The sequence below is a fragment of the Chrysemys picta genome, chromosome 2, assembly GCF_011386835.1.
Source record: "Chrysemys picta bellii isolate R12L10 chromosome 2, ASM1138683v2, whole genome shotgun sequence".
Taxonomy (NCBI): Eukaryota; Metazoa; Chordata; order Testudines; family Emydidae; genus Chrysemys; species Chrysemys picta.
The window spans coordinates 223,370,339-223,390,232 of record NC_088792.1 but is presented as its reverse complement, the minus strand read 5'-3'; the positions used below and the strand labels follow the sequence as shown (position 1 = coordinate 223,390,232).

Below are 19,894 nucleotides of genomic sequence, written 5' to 3'. Positions count from 1 at the left end.
ATCATCTGTATGTTATGTTTATTAGCTATGGTCCTTTTCTTTTGAAAAATCAGTCTGGGACTTGTTAAATGAATTAGGGAGAGGAAGTGGAAAGGCTGTTTTTCAATAAAGTATCAAAATTCTCTCTGTCTTCTAAAAAATCAATGTAACAGGCTTTCATTTTCATGTTAGCCCAGCAATGCTGCCAGTGCATAGGCACTTTGTTAACTCTAACAAATGAAGCCGAATCAGCCTTAATGACATCCTCCCAATGAACCTCTTTGACACTTTGATGCATAGAAGAAATGCTAGCTGCAAAAGTGAGAAAATCAAACCTGCAGTGACTTCTGCACAAAGAATCAAGAACATTTAAAACAGACACTATATTTTAAGAGTGAAAACTGTAAAATCAAAAGAAAATAATACAGGGGGCTACATCTTCTTCTTATATTTAGCAATGTAGGTCACTGTTGGTGTTTTGTAGATATTGCTCTATGATTTTCCAACATCAGTGCTGTATGTTCTCAGGACTGATAAGGACATACCACTTTCTTAGAGGTAGCAGCTGCTTAAATTATTTTACTGAGGGAATGCACAGAGATAATGGAAATTTTCTGGTCTCTTAGCTTGCTTACTTTGCTTGTCTTTCAGTAGCTTGCTACAGAGTTTGCCAACCTGCTTGATTTGCTTCTTCAGTAACTTCAGACTCCACCTGACAAAGGGCATTGTCACTGCCGTTTATAAACAGGGCTGTCACAGGGCACTATCAGCAGCAACCTGATCACTGGCGTTGCTGTAGCCTGGAGAAGGCTGCAAGCCCACCTGGAGGCAGTTTGTTGGGAGATGAGCACTGAAAATCACTGGGCTAAGAGTATAACTGGGAGGATATAAGTGGAAGAAACAGGAAGCAAGGGGGAGCCCAGAGGGTGAGCCTGGGCTGAGGAGTGACGGCTGTGGGGAAACCTCCCCATGCTTTAAGCCAGCATTACACTACAATACTTTGTAATGAATGAATACATGGTGAAAGAGTAACAACCTGGTGTGTGTTCATGACTGAGACCACACATAATGGCCAGGCAGTGGAGTGCACCGGGTAGCAACAGAGGTGCCTGTGACATGGACTAATATTAACCTGCCAGGAGCCTGTAGACTACCTGTGATCATTTTTACCCCATCAGCAGAAATGTGAAGGAGGAGAAGGGACTAAATAAAATCTGAGGAATTTCTGGGGAGAAATTTTTCTGTGTTTTCTATTTGTTTTTATATCTCTCTCTGCCCAATATCCTTGCATGACAATATCGGTTAGCTGAACTGCTTTCACTGCTGCTGAACCACATTCTGTGCAACACCCATAAACTCCTGCAATACCCCAGAGCATCTCATGAACCACACTGCAGGAGTCTAGCTCCTTTTGTCTGACTGCAATGTAAACAACACTGTGGTACACTATATCTTGCCTCTTCCCTTATTGTGCACTATTCTGAGACTCCACTTATCATGAGGCATAGGGGCGGGGGGGGGGGGGGGAGAAAAAAAAAAGGAAAGCATCCCTACAATATAAAGCAAATCTTTACAGAGTCATGAAGTGTCTGATTCACCCTGATTCTCCCTTGATTCTCATTTGAGTGCTGAGAGCAATTATCCATCTTCTTTGCCAAGGCAAGTGTATTGGAACCCCTCTCTCTTACATCGCGCACCCAACATGCAATGAAGAGGGCATGAATAGATCTGCTACCCTACTTGGTTTGAGAGAGTCTAACTATGATCTGCGGATGCTCCGGAGCTTGGTGTAGCTCTGCCTCCTGCAGGCAGAACCCTTGCCTTAGGTAGCTCGTGGATATCTGTGTTGTAGCCCATTTGCTGGTCTCTAGAATGAATACTTCATTTATAGAAAGTAGAGTGGCAGCTTGACTGAAAAGTGCTGAGATTCAACTAGTGCTCAGGAGACCTACTTAACAATGGTGATCAGCTCAGTTTCAAATACCCCTATTTGAGGAGAAGGCAACGGGGAAGATGATGGCTGAGCAACATTAGCCATATCCAGATAGAAGGAGATTCTCTGGGTTTCAAGAGTGGCTTATTATCTCTCAACTATTTTGATGTGGTGACCTTTGCTTTCAGACAGACCTCAGCACAGTGCTCCATGCCTCTGTGACCTTGAAACAAGGCTGGATTACTACAATGCCTTTTTCTGATGGCTTCTCTTGGAACTCACTTGCAGGCTGCAATTACTAAAGAATGTGACATCTAAACTGCTCAAGGGCCTTCACTTGTGAGAATCAGTAACACCAGTGTTCTGCCATATGCACTGGTTGTCTATTATTCTGTGAGTGTGTTTAGTATTTAAAGACTTAAATGCAGTCTGCGAGAGGGTGTATACCTGTCATACTATGATCTGCAGTACCAATTGAGAACAGCAGAGTTGAAACTGCTGGGTGCAGATTTGAGAGGTCAAAACAAAGGTCTTCTTCATCAAGGGTCTGTGGCTCTGGGGAGTTCTCTCTACTTTGACATACACCCAGATACTGCACATGAGTGGATACCTGTGGGTTGAGTTCAAGACCTCCTTCCTAACCCCTTTGTTCTGTTAACCTCCCACAAGCCTCAGTCTTGTCTCTCATATTATTCAACAGCTATATGGCATAGCTGATTAGACAACACAGGCTGAAATGTCACCAGTACTCAGATGACACACTGCTCTACATCTCCTTTACATCAAACAGTACCATCTCCTGGCTTTCTCCATGCCCAGCTGAAATCAACACTTGGATGAAGAACAGATGGCTAACAATGAATCGAGCAAGATGGAAGTGTTGCTGATAGGCTGAGGGAGGCTTTTCAAAAAACTTGCTTCTTCTTTAACACTCCCACTATTGAGAACATCTGCCCTCAGACTGACAAATCAGCTTTGGTGTCCTTTTGGACTCCACAATACTACCAAAGGCTCAGATAGACATGAGATGAAGAACACCTCACTACCTTATTGGCTGGCCAAAAGATTGTGCCACATCCTGTCAGACATAGACATAGTCATGATCCATGCATTCATGCTTGATTATTGCAATGGAATACATCTCGGAATGAAGTCACACAGCCTGCTAAAACTCAGACTAGTACAAAAAACAGTAGTCCATCTGCTTAGCAACACAGGCTGCCATGAACACATCTCCCTGATGCTCCAATCTGAACTGAATGTTTACTGAATGCAGAGTCCACTTCAAGGTCTCTGATGTGATAATCAAAGCTCTCCATGGGAATAACCCTAACTACCTGAGAAATTGCCTCTCCATCTATGAAAGCTCCATTCCACTGGAACAATGCAACTGTTGACCAATAGGGGAGACTTTGAGAGCAGGACACCAAACGTGCTGAAGTTGGACCTAGATTTAGCCTATGGGGCATATCCCACAAAAGATAAGTAACCACAAAATTCACCATTTTCAAAACTAAATGCAAAGCTCTGTTCTTTGACTTTATTTTCCCTCAGTAAGATTTTCAGATACAGACACTAACTCACCCACCACACTAACCCACAAATGTAAATCAAATACCTATGAACTCATCAAGTTATTTCTCCTTAAAGCTGGCAAGGAAGAAAAAAGAGGTTATTTATAGTGTTTAATACTTGAGCAACTACAATGATAGGCACTATATCTGTGGATAGGTAAGTAGACAGACAGATTTCTAATATTAAGATTTCATTTACTCAGCCAATTTTATTCAACCAAATGAAGATACTGCGTTTAACTACACTGACCAATTTTATAGCTTAAGTCTAAATTATTTCTGGATACTCTTAGAAAAACTCTGCTGAACTCTGACCTGAAACTGTTTCCACTGTCACTTCACAATATATTTTTCAACTCACTGATGCTTGTTGGGGGAGCTGTCCCTGTGTATTAAATGACAGTGGCATTGGGTAAACAAACCAGTTCTTGAAATCTGTTCTCAGAGGAATTTCTGACTGATTTCAGGACTGAATAATAGAAATGGGAAGAAAACCAAAAATGGTTTGTGTATCTCCTTTGCTCAATTCATTTGAAAAGACATGACACGTCACCTTTATAGATGACTATACTTTACTACTACTTGATACTTTACATAAATGATTACTGTGTGAGGAAACTAATTTGCTTCATTTATTTGTTCACTTTATACTGAAACTGAGTTTAACTTCAATGTCAAAGTTCTGGGAGGAGAATATAGAGTGTTTCTCACCTTTGGTGGATGCCTTCTGTGAATTACCATTTTCTAAAATAAACAAATAAAAAAGTTTTATACTTGTTTGCTGATAAAGTTACTTAAGATGTCTGAATTTATAATCAGATTCACAAAGAATTTTCATATTCTCAGCCATAACTAGTCATTTGATATCTAGAATATTGTTAAAATGCAAATTCTCTTTACTGGAATACTTACTTTTAGCAATTAGCTCTCGCTCGGTCTTCCCATCATCCTGGTATTCATCTAACCATCTTTCATTGTAAAGAGATAATAATTAGACTTATGGCAGTTAGTAATTAATCTTTTTATGAGGAATCTCAGCATTATTTCCCCTCCTTTCACCAATGTTTTATGTGCATCTCTTGTCAAGCTAAGTCTTGTAAACACTTACTGGGCCAAATTCTCTGCTGGTATTAATTTGGCACAGCTTCCCTCATTCAATGAAACTATGCCAACTTATACCACAGGCAATGGGATTACTCATGGTAGTTAGCACTACACCTGGTAGTTACGAGTAAGTATTGGTAGGTTCCTTAGATTCTAAGATCTACGAGGCTTCTAGAGCTTCTATGGACTGGTCACCTATGATGGTGAATTTCACCTCAATTTTGCCCTTCACTGTACATTACAGAATTTAAGGGCTTAACCCTAAACTTGACATGCTACAAAAATACCCCCACATACTTCATCAACTGATCCCCCATCTCATATTAGAACGTTTTACAGCCATTACCTGAGTTCTCTTATTTTAAAATACTGGTAATTATTATAAGTTTCCAACTTATTGGCTCCCTTTTGCTGTATCCTAAACAACTGCAATTCATTCTACTCTCCACATACAGTAACTATGTGAATAAAACTCTTGTGTATGGAGAGAAGACTAGACTCCATTATGTTTAAACTATTGTTGCAATAAATACCTTGATTAACCTTTGTGAATTCTCTTCTAATCCCCTCCAAGAAACCAAAAGATCACTAACCATTTTTAAAAATAGACAGGAAACTTTGGTTCATTGGTAGCACTTACTGCAGGCAAAGAATTACGGAGCCCCTCTAGTTCTATAGATAATGTCTCTAACCTTTTTCTAGTGCTTAACAAGTTCTTTTTGACATGGCAGTTTTATAGCAAGTCCACAGTCTTAGTCAAGTATTCCTCCCTTAGGAGGAATCTTATAAAATCTCTCTGACATTACAGAAACAATTGTCTTCTCTTCAAATAACCAACTTTAATGTAAACCAAACTAATTAAATAGCCTAATAGATAAAAAAACTAATAATTACAATAATAGTTTTAGAGAAAAAAATAGTTATTAGCTAACAATTTGCAGGATTTTTGCAAATTGAATATTTTTAAGAGGGGAATTTTCACTTAAAAACAGACAATGTTTCCTTTCTTAGCTGAATTTCTAATTGATAATCAAGATTGTAAGACAACCCCCACCCTAAAAAATGATTGAGCTGACATGAACAACTATTTTGTAGCCAAATGTATAGATACTCCAAGTATTTGGAAAGCCTGTACTGCAATGCATAATCTGCTTGATTTTAAAATATGCTTCTCTGAATCATTTCTATAGTGTTAGATATAGATATCATACACACATGCACATATATTCATCTATAACTCTTTCTACTGCAAACCTATCTGAAGTTTATATGGTAGTTGCTTCAACATACAAATTGCTGAAGGCTAGGTTGTTGTCTAGGGTGGCAAAATATCTGGAGCAAAAGAACGTTTAGTGGCTCTGACTGGAGGCTGAGAGAGTTGGATATTTTTCAATTTTGACTATGGCAGCAAAATTCTAGAGCCAGCATTGAGACAAGGAAATAGACCTTTGCTAAGTTAGCAGAAACATTTTATCTATCCTCTAAGACAATATCAACTAACTATTTTTGCACCTAGATATAAAGTTCTCTTCAAAGATTTCCAATATATTAAGTTCACTCTAATGACCTTTAGTGACTGGGAAATGCAAAATGAACTGGCCTAAATCCATATGATTGGAAACTTTTAACGTAATATCTTTTAAGGAGCAGAGAATTGAAACTTTATTTAGTTTTATATGTTATGGATGTGCAAGGTAAAGGAAAAATTATTGCACCTTTTCACCCACAGAACATTTGGCTTTTGACCTTTTCCATCTTATTCCATGCCCTCCCATGCCAATCCAGCAGCCTTTTCTGCATGGCTTGAAGCAGTGAATTCTGTTCACCCCTTACTCCCTGGAAGACTGCTGGGCAGGATTCATATATTCAGGCTTTGTGCAGGCAGCAAAGTGGGTTTTTTTAAGTGTTTGGCTCCTGTCTTGCAATGTTTTCCTTAAGCTGCTCGCAGAATAACATACTACAATTCTGATTTCCCATCAATGGCATACCTGTTACAGGGAAACACAGCTTCTTGATCATCATCTTCTTCTTTAAATTTGACAACCACCTTATCAAGGAACCATCCATTGCCTGGGTTGAAATGACAAAAGTTTACTTGCAAGTTTGTATTTTTGTGGAGAAAAAAAATATCTTGAAGAGAAAAGTTGAAACAACTGCTTTCCCAACAGCAGATCTCATTATGTCAAAACTCAGCTAAAGAAGTGAAAACATTAACCTAATACCCTCACAAGATTCCCATTCTACTACTAAGGCACAATATTCCTAAGCACAGGCAAGAGACTATCTTGATTCCAGCAGAGTATTCTTTGTGTGGCGACAGGAGTGTACTAGCATCTGTAAACTGCTACCACCACTCCCACTTCAGCCTATGCTCTTCTATTCCCTTTGTTCAGGTTCACATATGGAGAAAACATTCTGCTTGTGCAATTTACCATGATTCACTGTAAGAACCAGAATCCTTGGTCCTTGGGAATGAAGTACATGACATTATGAATTCGGAGAGATTGGATTAATATATAACATCCTCATTCATGTGTGTTCTTACAATAGCCTTATACAGTCTCTTAAAAATATAAGCTTTCAATCTTGAAAAGAGTTCAATAAAAATCATTTTAAATAAACCACCAAGGCAAAGTATGGTGTAAGAACCGAATGACTATTAGATTAACTAATTCTGACTGAAAAAAATATATTGAACAGAAGGGGTTCTTCTATTGAGGTGAAAACTTCTTCCCTAAGCCTTTCAAATTTGTGTTTTCTTCAAGCCTTGGTTTCAAGGGCACATTTTTGTTCAGCTTTTTCCTTCTATAAAGAGAGCAAAGTGCACTCTTAACTCAACTTCTTATACGTTATTGCCCAAGGTAATCACATAACTTACATTTATGTAACACTTAGATTGTGAAAGATCCAAGCCTTTAACAGATTAATCATATAGAGTTCACTTACCTATCACCAAACTACCATTCACCAATCACCATTCTCTGGGGCAGAACATAACAGCCATTCTCTACCAGCAATATTAAACAAGTGACTAGCAACTTTTGGGGTAAGACATACATAATAAGCACCACTTTAAAGAGAGGAATTAAGTTAGTCAACTGAAAACATAGGACAAATTTAGGTAGGCTGAATACAATTACCTAATTTAGAATTTGGCCATGATGCCCCGGTTAACACTAGCATTCTTGTAAAAAGGACAAAAGGAATGTTCAAGACCTTGTTTTCACATTTTATCCAAAAGATATTTTCCACAGGACAGTGGGCAGGGCATTGGTCCAGTACTGACTCAGAGGGAAGAATGCCATCTACTGAATCATTAGAACACCTCCAGGTGCACTGGGTTTTTTCTTAGGCAATGCCCATTCCGGCCAAGTATTAGGAGCAGAAGGAAATTATTAAATGATTTGAAGTAAATTAAATTATTTGAAGCCATCAGATTGTGCATAATGCAAGCTTAAGTAACTATGCAAACTTATTATTGTTTGCAGCGCTGTTGTAGCCATGTTGGTCCCAGGATATTTGAAAGACAAGGTGGGTTAAGTAATATCTTTTATTGGACCTAACAAAGAGCTCTATGTAGCTCAAAAGTTTGTCTCTTTCACCAACAGAAGTTGGTCTAATAAAAGATATTATTTCACACCTTGTCAAACTTATTATTATAACCCTTATCCTCCTCCCTGCCTTCCCTCCAATTGCTTGTTACATTTACCCGTTGTATCTGGTCCTTAATTAGATTGTAAGCTCTTTGGAGCAAGGACCATATGTCTACACAGAGCCTAAAACAATGCAATCTGATCCTCAATTATGAGTATTGACTAGGTGTGACCCTGCTTAGCTTAGGAGATCCAATCTGATTCTAGTCTGCAAATACTTTACTGTAGCCCTTTCAAAATGTCAGCTCTTTTCTTTTACACCATGCCAGTGATTTTCAACTGTATTACAAATTGATACTGATCTCAGGGCCCTGCAGGAGGCTCTCCTCTTATCCGCGGATATGATCAAGGCTACTCTCATTTTGTTTGAGACCACGCAGAGCATATATAATGCCATCCACAGGAACAATCCCACACTGCCCAGTACACATGAAGCAAATGGCCTAGTGCTGCCAGATTCTCTCTGCATCCTCGTCACCGCTAGGATGTTGTTGTTATGGTTCTCTGAGATTCCACTGGGTGGCAAAGTGGCAGTCAAATCAGTGCTCTAACTTTATTCCTGTATCTCATTTTCATTCACTGTCTATAGAAGAATCATTTTATCCAGCTCTGTATGAGTTACCCTTGTGAATTCTTCTGTGGTACTTCGTATGACAAATAAATAGCACTCTGTTATAAATCAGCTTGCAAACCAACAGCTAACTGACGTTATTTGATACTACATCCCAGTTGCCTTTTGCTGCCCATTACCATAGCTTTCTACAATCCCACCACTGTGACTAATCTGCAGGAATAAGTACTTGTGTCTCTTTTTTAGTCTTCTCACTGCAAGGCCTTTTGTAACACTTTGTATGAAGGATGTTATATATACAGATAAAGAGTATTGTGCTGTAAAACAGCTCACAAAACAAATTAGTCGCTAGAAAATTAACTCCTACCTGGACCAGTTCTATCATGGCTAATCACAAGTTTCTTCAGGTCTCTTAGTGATACAGCCTTTATGAAGAAGATATCCACCTGCAGAAACATCAAAATGAGATTGATAAAGGCCTTGATCATGTAGGTCCTTGCATGATGTTCAGGGGCATGGACAAGATTGTTGCTTCCAGATGTAAGTTAACACTTAGCCTTCTGTTCTGAGTGGTAGCAAGGAGGATAAAAAAGGGGAACGGGTATGTTTTAGGACATCTGGTGTAAGCACGATTCTCACCATGTTAATGAGAGATTTAGCAATGAGTTCTCCTCTTGGGTCGTACACCTACTGCTGATGAACAAAGAAAGAGGATGCAAAGTAGTGTTCTCATTCATGCAGGATCAGGTTTTGCTGCCCTTCCTCTGCTGATGATTGCTTTTTATTTGGTGCCTATAGGTATGATGCTGCACATGTCCTAGGCAGGTTCAAGCACAAACTGCTTAAAGTAACATTAATATATAATATATTAATATATAAAGGTGGTTGTTTAAAGGTGGCAGATGTGTAGACATACCTGAGCTAGCATTGATTTAGCTAGCTTGAATTACAAGAGCCACAGCAGCAGCACAGGTGGCAGCATGGGCTGTACAACTCCACCTGAGACGCTGGGTATGTTTTCAAGTGGCTAGCCCGTGCTGCTGCCTGTGCTGCCATATCTACACTGCCATTGTTATTCAAGCTAGCTAGAGCAAAGGGTACGTCTTCACTACCCGCCAGATCGGCGGGTAGTTATCGATCTATCGGGGATCGATTTATCGTGTCTCGTCTAGACGCGATAAATCGATCCCCGAACACACTCCCCATTGACTCCGTAACTCCACCAGAGCGAGAGGCGGAAGCAGAGTCAACAGGGGAGCCGTGGCCGTCATTCTCGCGCCACGACAACGCGAGGTAAATCGATCTAAGATATGTCAACTTCAGCTACGCTATTCTCGTAGCTAAGTTGCATATCTTAGATCAATCCCCACCCCACCCCAGTGTAGACCAGCCCAAAGCTAGCCTCGGTATGTCTACATGTGCTGTAGTCACACCTCTGATTGCAGTGTAGACATACCCTTAGCAGCACAGAACTAGCATGGCCAACTCTATACTACCTCCTCTAAGGCCTACCGTTTAGTGTATCAGTTCAGTATGCCCCCAGTGTAGGGAGTGTGTTGGGGGCAGTAGCAGAATGTAACTTGATTCTAAGAATTACATTAACCTAATCAGGGAACAGAAACACTACCGTAACCCTGTGATCTATGTGTCCAATCAAAACTAAACAGAGCATGAATTTTGAATATCCAATACTCACAGTAAACTATTCATTCAGAATCTACAGGCCAAATATTATTAAATAAATTAATTCTGTGAATAATTTTGAATAAATATCTGAGAAAACTGAATTGCTCAAGGATAAATGTGTAAACAGAAAATATCTACATATGTTGAAAAAACTATTTGCTACAAATAATTTGCTAGCATTGATCAGTTTTGCATATTTTTTCCTTTACCTGTCCACGCTGAAACTTGACTTTATTATTCTTAGCTCTATGCAGCTTTCTCTTGCCAGAATCTCCCCTCGTTCCAATGAGGGTGGCATATACATTAGAATCTGTTTCAGCACCAAGTTTAGACCCAGTATATACATGGAGTTCATAAATCACCACTGAAAAAAAGACAAACATTTGCATTATTTTTCTTTCTAATGTATGTATATATGAACTTTTCCTTCTATAGCTGGCCAGAGGATAGCACAGCTTCTGACCTGTTTGTAATTAGCCACACCAATCCATATATTCATCACTTCCAGGCTCAATCTGTAATACTCTGTACCTAAATATGAGACCACTGACCTTAAAAAGCTACAGTTTGTTCTGAACAAAGCAGCCCAACTGCTCAAAAAACGGGCCATCAAGTGTGCGTCCCCCAATGCTCTATTTTCTTCATTGTCTCCCTGCTGAGTACTAGGCCAAATACAAAGTTTCAGTCCTATTTTTCAAAGCCTTTTTGAGAACTGGCTTAAGTTACCTGGGGACTGTTTCACTCTGCATGATCATGACCACAGACAAAGATCTATGTTCCACTGGAAACATGGGATGGGCATCAACAAGAGTGAAATTAATGCATGAAAAACACAGAATTTCACCCCAATAAAAGATCAGGATGATCATGAACCTCAGCACTTTCACAGTAAGTGCAAAACCCATTTCTTTGACTCAGCCTTCCCACAATAACATCACAAAAGCAAAACAAACAAAAAACACATGTGTAGTCCCAGCTGACCAGACAGGATAAGGAGAAAAAGAAATATATGTGACATGTACACTTCAATAATTTTGGGATTTGACCAAATATAATGATAATGCCACCTTATGAGAACTTGCACGTATATGCATATGCACATTGTCTGTACTAGGAAACCAGATTGACCATGACCAGCTAAAGGTGGTAAACTCTATTTACAATAGGTGCTTTAGAGTTATTGTATTTAGTTATTTTGAAGTGCAGTAATATTATCATAATTGTCCAAATAGTACTAAAACTTCTGTTTCACAATAATTATTTCCAGCAATTACATACTACTATATTCTGCTACACTTTTTCAGTTATTAGAGGTATTTAATATTTTTTTTTGCTCCTAATTACATCTTAGTGGAATTTATCCATGCAGTTTTTCTATTCTAATCACAGCTGGTCACTAGTGCTGCTATCTAGTAGACAATAAGAGAGATTATTGTTCCACTAATGGAGATTTTTAATAGCTCTCTGGAAAGAAGAAAAGTACTGGGGGAGCACAGGAATACACATTTAAGCACAATCTTTAAGAAAGGGACAGAGGAGAAACCAGGAACATATAACAAACTACTTTGACCTTGGTATTAAACAATATACTCTAAGATACTACTATTATTAAACTACTAGTCTTACTTCTAATAATAATGTGACATTTATATAGAACCTTTCATGAAAAAGGATCCCAAAACATGTTCACACACACACACAAATCACTTCACCCACCATGAAGTGTAGCCCTTTCCAGGGTGGAATGTAGTGGTTCCTTAACAGTACAGAACACCGCAGAAGCATTTAGGACAGGAAGTTAAGAATACCAACATGTGTATTTGCAGCTGCAGAGGGAATTTAGGTATTAGAATATGGTCATGACACTTAGAATAGCACCTGTAACTCTTGCAAAAAATGCCATAGGATTTTTAATTACCTTGAACTGGAGTCTAAGCCAAACAACAGCATCTCCAAGTCCAACACTTGACCACCAAATAGGATGTAGGATAAATGTGAAATTATAGAATTCGAGTTAGCTTAAGTTTGGCTAAGGAAATATGTGTGTGGTAAAGAAAGACCCTGACTAGCAAGTAGAAGAAAGGCCTTGAAAATAATAAAAAAGTCATAAGGCCAGAAGGAATGAAGCAGGGAAGATGCCTGGTTCAAAGAATAACTAACAAAATAAGGGAAGATTTCTAAATAGGAGACATCTGACTGACAGAGGTGACTGCAGATAGTTTTAAATAAGTCAAAGAGAATCTGTCTTAAAAGGAGCCAACATGGACCTTCTGACCCCGCATACCAGTGTTGAAGCCTATGTGAATCCTGGTGCAATGGAAAAACTGTTGGGCAGGAAGTAGGAGGGGAGGAAAGGCCTTGGGAAGAAAAGAGGCTGTTAATCTTATCTGGATTAAAACTGGTAATAAGGATAAACTGTCTCAGGTTAGTTTTTAGCTGAAATCAGTACTTGGCTGTGACATCACTTGTTTGCTGAGTATAAAGAAGTTGACTCTTAAAAGGTTCATTGCCAATACCTCCCTGACCACACTGGAGCCAACCAACATGTGTCTGAGCACCCAGGGGTTTAGCCCATGTGATTAAATGTTTATCAATATTTTGTTACTGTTTGGATGTACTAAATTGCTTATTATTTAGGCTTTTTTAGGTATGTTTAGAGCAATTGTATAAGTACCTTTGGCCTCTGGATTTAATAAAGGAATGTATAATTAAATCAGTGTTTGTGGTTTCCCATATTAATATTAATAATTTCAAATATTATTAATAATTCCAACATAGGCATTAAAGAGTCCTGTGGCACCTTATAGACTAACAGATGTATTGGAGCATAAGCTTTCGTGGGTGAATACCCACTTCGTCAGACACATGTAATGGAAAGCTTATGCTCCAATACATCTGTTAGTCTATAAGGTGCCACAGGACTCTTTGTAGCTTTTTACAGATCTAGACTAACACAGCTACCCCTCTGATACTTAACATCGGCATTGGTTCAGTGCTGGCTCAGGGGGAAGAGTGCCACCTCCTGAATCGCAATCACTACTTCCTGCAACATCATGGCTTTCCTTGGAGCTCTCCCATCATATTTACTAAGACGAAGCATACTTAGCAAATGAAATATAAGACCTCATCCCAACAAACACATAATTGAGAAATGTTCAGTTCTATTTCAAAATGATTTTAACATGATACCTCATAGTATATTAATATTAGTGTGTACAGATTAGCAATAATAAAATAGAAGACACTCCTCTTGAAATAATAGGGAACTGTTCAGATGATGGAGGGCAGAACGTAATGGTAGACCACTATACAGGGGAAGAACGCAACTTGTAAAGAGCTACAGTGATCAGTATTGTACACAATACTTTTTGGGTCAAATTTCCAAAAGAGTATCTATGGATTAGATTCTGCCACTCTTACTTATATTAAGTAAGCAGCTCTCCTGGACTATTTGTGGAGGAAGGTACTACATGTAGTTAGTTAGAGTGGTGGAATCCAGCCCAAAGACTGAACTTACAATTTTGCACCCTTACCATTCACACCCAAGATGTTGAAATTGCAAACCACTTGCAGGTGCTAACAAAAGGATGCAGACTTCTAACTATATAATTGTGCCAGCAAATTAGGCAAACGTCTATATTATTTGCACCTGCAAGTGATTTGCAGTCTTAAAACTGCAAAGGCAAATAACTGGCACACAGTTTTAGCAGCCTATTTGAAAAGTAAGCTCTTCAATAACAAATGACTCACAGGAACGAAGTACCAACAAGTTACTTTGGAGGTGACATCAAACTGAACGAGCAAATGCAGGATGTACAGGAAGAGAATTAGAAAGAATTGCAGTTTAGCACAGGAATATGAGCAGATCAATGGCTCATATATTAAATAAAATTGTAAAACCATGGGATAACCAGGGAGAATATAATAAGAGTTGAATGTAACTTTTCAATGGATACCTATCTGAATATTCCACTCAGGCCTGGTCCACACTAGGAGTTTATCTCGAATTTAGCAGTGTTAAACTGAATTAACCTTGCACCCGTCCACACAACGAAGCCCTTTCCTTCGATATAAAGGGCTCTTAATTTCGATATCTGTACTCCTCCCCGACGAGGGGAGTAGCGCTGAAATCAGTATTGCCATTTTGAATTAGGGTTAGTGTGGCCGCAATTCGAAGGTATTGGCCTCCGGGAGCTATCCCACAGTGAACCATTGTGACTGCTCTGGAAAGCAATATGAACTCGGATGCACTGGCCAAGTAGACAGGAAAAGCCCCGTGAACTTTTGAATTTCATTTCCTGTTTGCCCAGCGTGGAGAGCACAGGTGACCATGCAGAGCTCATCAGATAACCATGCAGTCCGAGAATCGAAAAAGAGCACCAGCATGGACCATACGGGAGGTACTGGATCTGATCGCTATATGGGGAGAGGATTCAGTGCTAGCAGAACTATGTTCCAAAAGATGAAATGCCAAAACTTTGGAAAAAATCTCCAAGGGCATGATGGAGAGAGGCCACAATAGGGACTCACTACAGTGTCACGTGAAAGTTAAGGAGCTCAGACAAGCCTACCAGAAAACCAAAGAAGCAAACAGAAGGTCCGGGGCAGAGCCGCAGACATGCCGCTTCTATGCTGAGCTGCATGCAATTATTGGGGGGGCTGCCACGACTACCCCACCTCTGACCGTGGATTCCCAGGCGGGGGTAATCTCAGCCATGCCTGAGGATTCTGCGGACGGGGAAGATGAGGAGGAGGAGGAGGACGAGCTTGCAGAGAGCACACAGGATCTTTTTCTCAGCCTGACAGAAGTACCCTCCCAACTCCCAGACAATGAGGCCATGGAAGGGACCTCCGGTGAGTGTACCTTTGTAAATATAAAACATGGTTTAAAAGCAAGCGTTTTTTAATGATTAATTTGTCCTGAGGACTTGGGATGCATTCGTGGCCAGTACAGCTACTGGAAAAGTCTGTTAACGTGTCTGTGGATGGAGCAGAAATCCTCCAGGGACATCTCCATGAAACTCTCCTGGAGCTAATCCAAAAGCCTTTCGAGAAGGGTTCTGGGCAGTGCAGCCTTATTCCTTCCTCCATGGTAGGACATTTGACCACGCCATGCTAGTAGGAAGTAATCTGGTATCATTGCATGACAAAGCTTGGTACCATAGAGTCCCGGTGTTTGCTGGCATTCAAGCGACATGCGTTCTTTATCTCGCTGTGTTATCCTCAGGAGAGTGATATCGCTCATGGTAACCTGGCTGAAATACGGGAATTTAATTAAGGGGACAGAGGTGGCCGTTCCTACTGGGCTGTTTGCCTGTGGCTGAAAAGAAATCCTTCTTGCAGTTAGCCAAGTGGGGGAGGGGGATCATTGGCACTAATCTTTTCGTGTTTGGCTGGCAGGGATCTTCCCTGATACCAGCCACGCAGTGGGGGGAGGGGTAAAGCGATGGGGGGGGTGGTTAGTTTGGTTTCTGCAGGGATCTTCCCTGATACCAGCCACGCGGTGGGGGGGAGGGATAAAGTGATCATCCCAGAGAATTGGATTGGGGGGAGGAGGAGTAGTTTGGTTTCTGATGCTGCACGTTAACAGGAAAACCAAAGCACTCAATGGGCTTTGCTTGGTATGTGCAAAAGCAGGGCGCTGCTTTTCTGAAGGCTACAGAAGCCGAAAGACAATGGCTTATCATGGCCGCATGCAAGCCGAATTCTGTTGCCCGGACCTGCATCTGTGCTCTCTAACACCAAAGCCACAGGCACTCAATATTAAGAAGCAAAATGCGACCTTGTACTGAAATCACATGTGCTATGTAATGTGAATAGTGTTGTTCACCGTGAAAGAGTATAAGCATTTTTCTGTAAAATGTATCTTTTAAAATACTTCTCTCCCTTTTTTTCCCCTCCCTCCCTCCCGCAGCTGCAAATTTTTCAAGCCTCCCTCCTCCGTCCCGAAGGCTATCTCAGATAAGGAGGCGAAAAAAAAGGACGAGAGACGAGATGTTCTCTGAAATCATGGAATCGACCCGCAATGAAAGAGCTCATCTGAATGAGTGGAAGGATGCGGTTTCAAAGTGCAGGAAAGAGGCCAGTGAACGTGAGGACAGGAGGGACCAACGGGAGGACATGAGGGACAAACGTGAGGAAAGAAGGGACTAATGTGAGGAGAGGAGAGATGCTCGAGATGAGAGGTGGCGGCAGGAAGATCAGAGGAGGCAGGATGCAACGTTGGGGCTGCTGTGTGAGCAAACGGACATGCTCCGGCGTCTGGTGGAGTTTCAGGAATGACAGCAGGATCACAGACTGCCGCTGCAGCACCTGTATAACCACCCTCCCCCCTCACCTGGTTCCATAGCCTCCTCACCCAGACGTGTAAGAATGCAGGGGGGGGAGGCTCCGTATACCCTCCCATTCCACCCCAGTGGACAGCCCAAGCAAAAGGCTATCATTTTTTTAACCTTTTTTTAGTGGCCTTTTCCTTCGCGCCGATCCTCCTCCACCCAAATCCCACCCGGGTTCTCTCCCTCTTTTTATAATCAATTCATAAAGAATAAATGATTTTTAAATGATAGTGACTTTATTTCCTTTGAAAGCAAGCTGGGATTGAAGGGGGAGGGTGGGTTGCTTACAGAGAATGAGTCAAGAGGGTGTGTTTTCATTAAGGAGAAACAAACAGAACTTTCACACGGTAGCCTGGCCAATCATGAAACTGGTTTTCAAAACTTCTCTGATGCGCCGTGCTTCCTGGTGTGCTCTTCTAATCGCCCTGGTGTCTGGCTGCGCGTAATCAGCAGCCAGGCGATTTGCCTCAGCCTCCCACCCCGCCATAAAGGTCTCCCCCTTACTCTCACAGATATTGTGGAGCACACAGCAAGCAGCAATAACAATGGGAATATTGGTTTGGCTGTGGTCTGAGCGAGTCAGTAACGTGCACCAGCGTCCCTTTAAACGTCCACATTCTACCACCATTCTGCACTTGCTCAGCCTGTAGTTGAAAAGCTCCTGACTACTGTCCAGGCTGCCTGTGTATGGCTTCATGAGCCATGGCATTAAGGGGTAGGCTGGGTCCCCAAGGATAACTATAGGCATTTCAACATCCCCAACAGTTATTTTCTGGTCTGGGAAGTAAATCCCTTGCTGCAGCCATTTAAACAGAGTAGTGTTCCTGAAGACGCGAGTGTCATGAACCCTTCACAGCCAGTCCACATTGATGTTGGTGAAACGTCCCTTGTGGTCCACCAGTGCTTGCAGCACCATTGAAAAGTACCCCTTGCGGTTTATATACTGGCTGCCCTGGTGCTCCGGTGCCAAGATAGGGATATGGGTTCCATCTATCGCCCCACCACAGTTAGGGAATCCCATTGCAGCAAAGCCATCCACTATCACCTACACATTTCCCAGAGTCACTACCTTTGGTAGCAGCAGCTCAGTGATTGCTTTGGCTACTTGAATCACAGCAGCCCCCACAGTAGATTTGCCCACTCCAAATTGATTCCTGACTAACCAGTATCTGTCTGGCGGTGCAGGCTTCCACAGGGCTATCGCCACTCACTTCTCAACTGTGACGGCTGCTCTCATCTTGGTATTCTGGCACATCAGAGCAGGGGAAAGCAAGTCACAAAGTTCCATGAAAGTGCCTTTACGCATGCGAAAGTTTCACTGCCACTGGGAATCATCCCAGACCTGCAACACTATGCGGTCCCACCAGTCTGTGCTTGTTTCCCAGGCCCAGAATTGGCGTTCCACAGCTAGAACCTGCCCCATTAAGAACATGATCTCCAAAGCACCAAGAGAATTCGGTTTGAGAGAATTCTGTGTCCGTGTCCATGTCCTCATCACTCTCGTTGCCACGCTGCAGTCGCCGCCTCCTCCTCGCCTGGTTTTTCTGGTCCTGGTTCAGCATAGACTGCACGAGAATGCGCGAGATATTTACAATGTTCATGTCTGCTGTCTTGAGCTGAGCGGACTCCATGCTTGATGTGGTATGGCGTACGCAGTGCAGTGTTCACCCAGGAAAAAAGGCGCAAAACGGTTGTCTGCCATTGCTTTCCCGGAGGGAGGTGGAGGATGTATCCAGAACCACCAGCGACAATGTTTTTTGCCCCATCAGGCATTGGGATCTCAACCCAGAATTCCAATGGGTGGGGGAGGCTGAGGGAACTATGGGATAGCTATGGGATAGCTACCCACAGTGCAACGCTCCAGAAGTCGACGCTAGCCTTGGTACATGGACGCACACCGCCGAATTAATGTGCTTAGTGTGGCCGCATGTACTCGATTTTATACAATCTGTTTCCAAAAAGCCGTTTCTGTAAAATCGGAATAATCCCGTAGTGTAGACATACCCTTAGAGTAAGAAAGATGTGTATATTGAGAAAATGTAAAGCCAAAACAAAATCTCTTCACCTCTTTGTAATAAACCTTCATCTCACCATCTAGAGAGTTTTGGCTTTGATTATATACAGACTATCTTCTCTGTCTAATTTAGAATAGCAGCTCTAAACTCTTGGTCACTCCACCCCACTCCACTCCCAAGCCCCAGTTCTGCTCCACCCCCAGCCCAATTCTACCCTCACTCCCTCTCTGCCCCTGACCAGTTCCACCTCTAGCCCCAGCTCCTCCCCCACCCCCAATTCCACCCCCCGCTCCGCCTTCAGCCCACGCTCTGCTGCTGAGGAAGCAGTGGCTGTGCAATAATGGAGGGAGGCGCAGCCAGATTCTGTTAATGGTAAGGCAGGGCGGGGGGTGACTGGAAAAGTTTGCACACCGCTGCTGTCAATAAATAACTTAATTAGGAGATATCCTAAATCTTTGCATCATTAGCTTCTCTTCCTGACATGCTCCAAAGATCCAAATCTGCTGCTACTAGTCAGCAAAGGGCCGACAATATAACATATTTTAAATTGCTACATTTTTCACATTGCCATAATATGTCAGTCATAAAACTATCATAATTAGAGCCTGATGGGCCTGATTCCCCAATCTAGTGCAGCAGTTTCATTCCAGTGTAATTCCACTGATTTCAGTGTAGTTATGCCAGCAAAAAACTGCGGTAACAGAGTAGAGATTCAGGCCTTTGCTCAAAAAAAAAAGCAGAGGATATATTGGAAATTACACTCTAAGCAGAACTATTGAATGCAAGCCAGTAGACATTACTTTAACATTATGAGAGGGATTTGTTAAACTGAGTTTAGACTGCTGTATCTAATATGAGGGCATCAAAGGCATAGAAAAGGGTCTAGAAAAGGGCAACATGATTTAGGAGGATTAATTAACATAGAATGGTTGGAAAAACGAGGATAGCACTTGCTACTAAACTAACCTTTTGGAAAATATACGATTGAAATCTTCAAGTAGCTATATAAGGATTCTTTAAATAAGCTCTAAAATCAAATGGAAA

General features: G+C 41.4%; 1 protein-coding gene across 1 annotated transcript in view; it reads right to left on the bottom strand.

Annotated features, from left to right (window-relative positions):
• RP1 (RP1 axonemal microtubule associated) overlaps positions 1-19,894 on the bottom strand; it is a 297,670-nt gene that overhangs the window by 116,020 nt on the left and 161,756 nt on the right. Inside the window, exons 28-32 of the mRNA XM_065585560.1 lie at positions 10,710-10,864; positions 9,182-9,260; positions 6,579-6,660; positions 4,399-4,454; positions 4,198-4,230 (exon numbers count right to left, since the gene is read on the bottom strand). Coding sequence (XP_065441632.1) covers positions 4,198-4,230; positions 4,399-4,454; positions 6,579-6,660; positions 9,182-9,260; positions 10,710-10,864 — 405 coding nt within the window. The remainder of the gene's footprint in view (positions 1-4,197; positions 4,231-4,398; positions 4,455-6,578; positions 6,661-9,181; positions 9,261-10,709; positions 10,865-19,894) is intronic.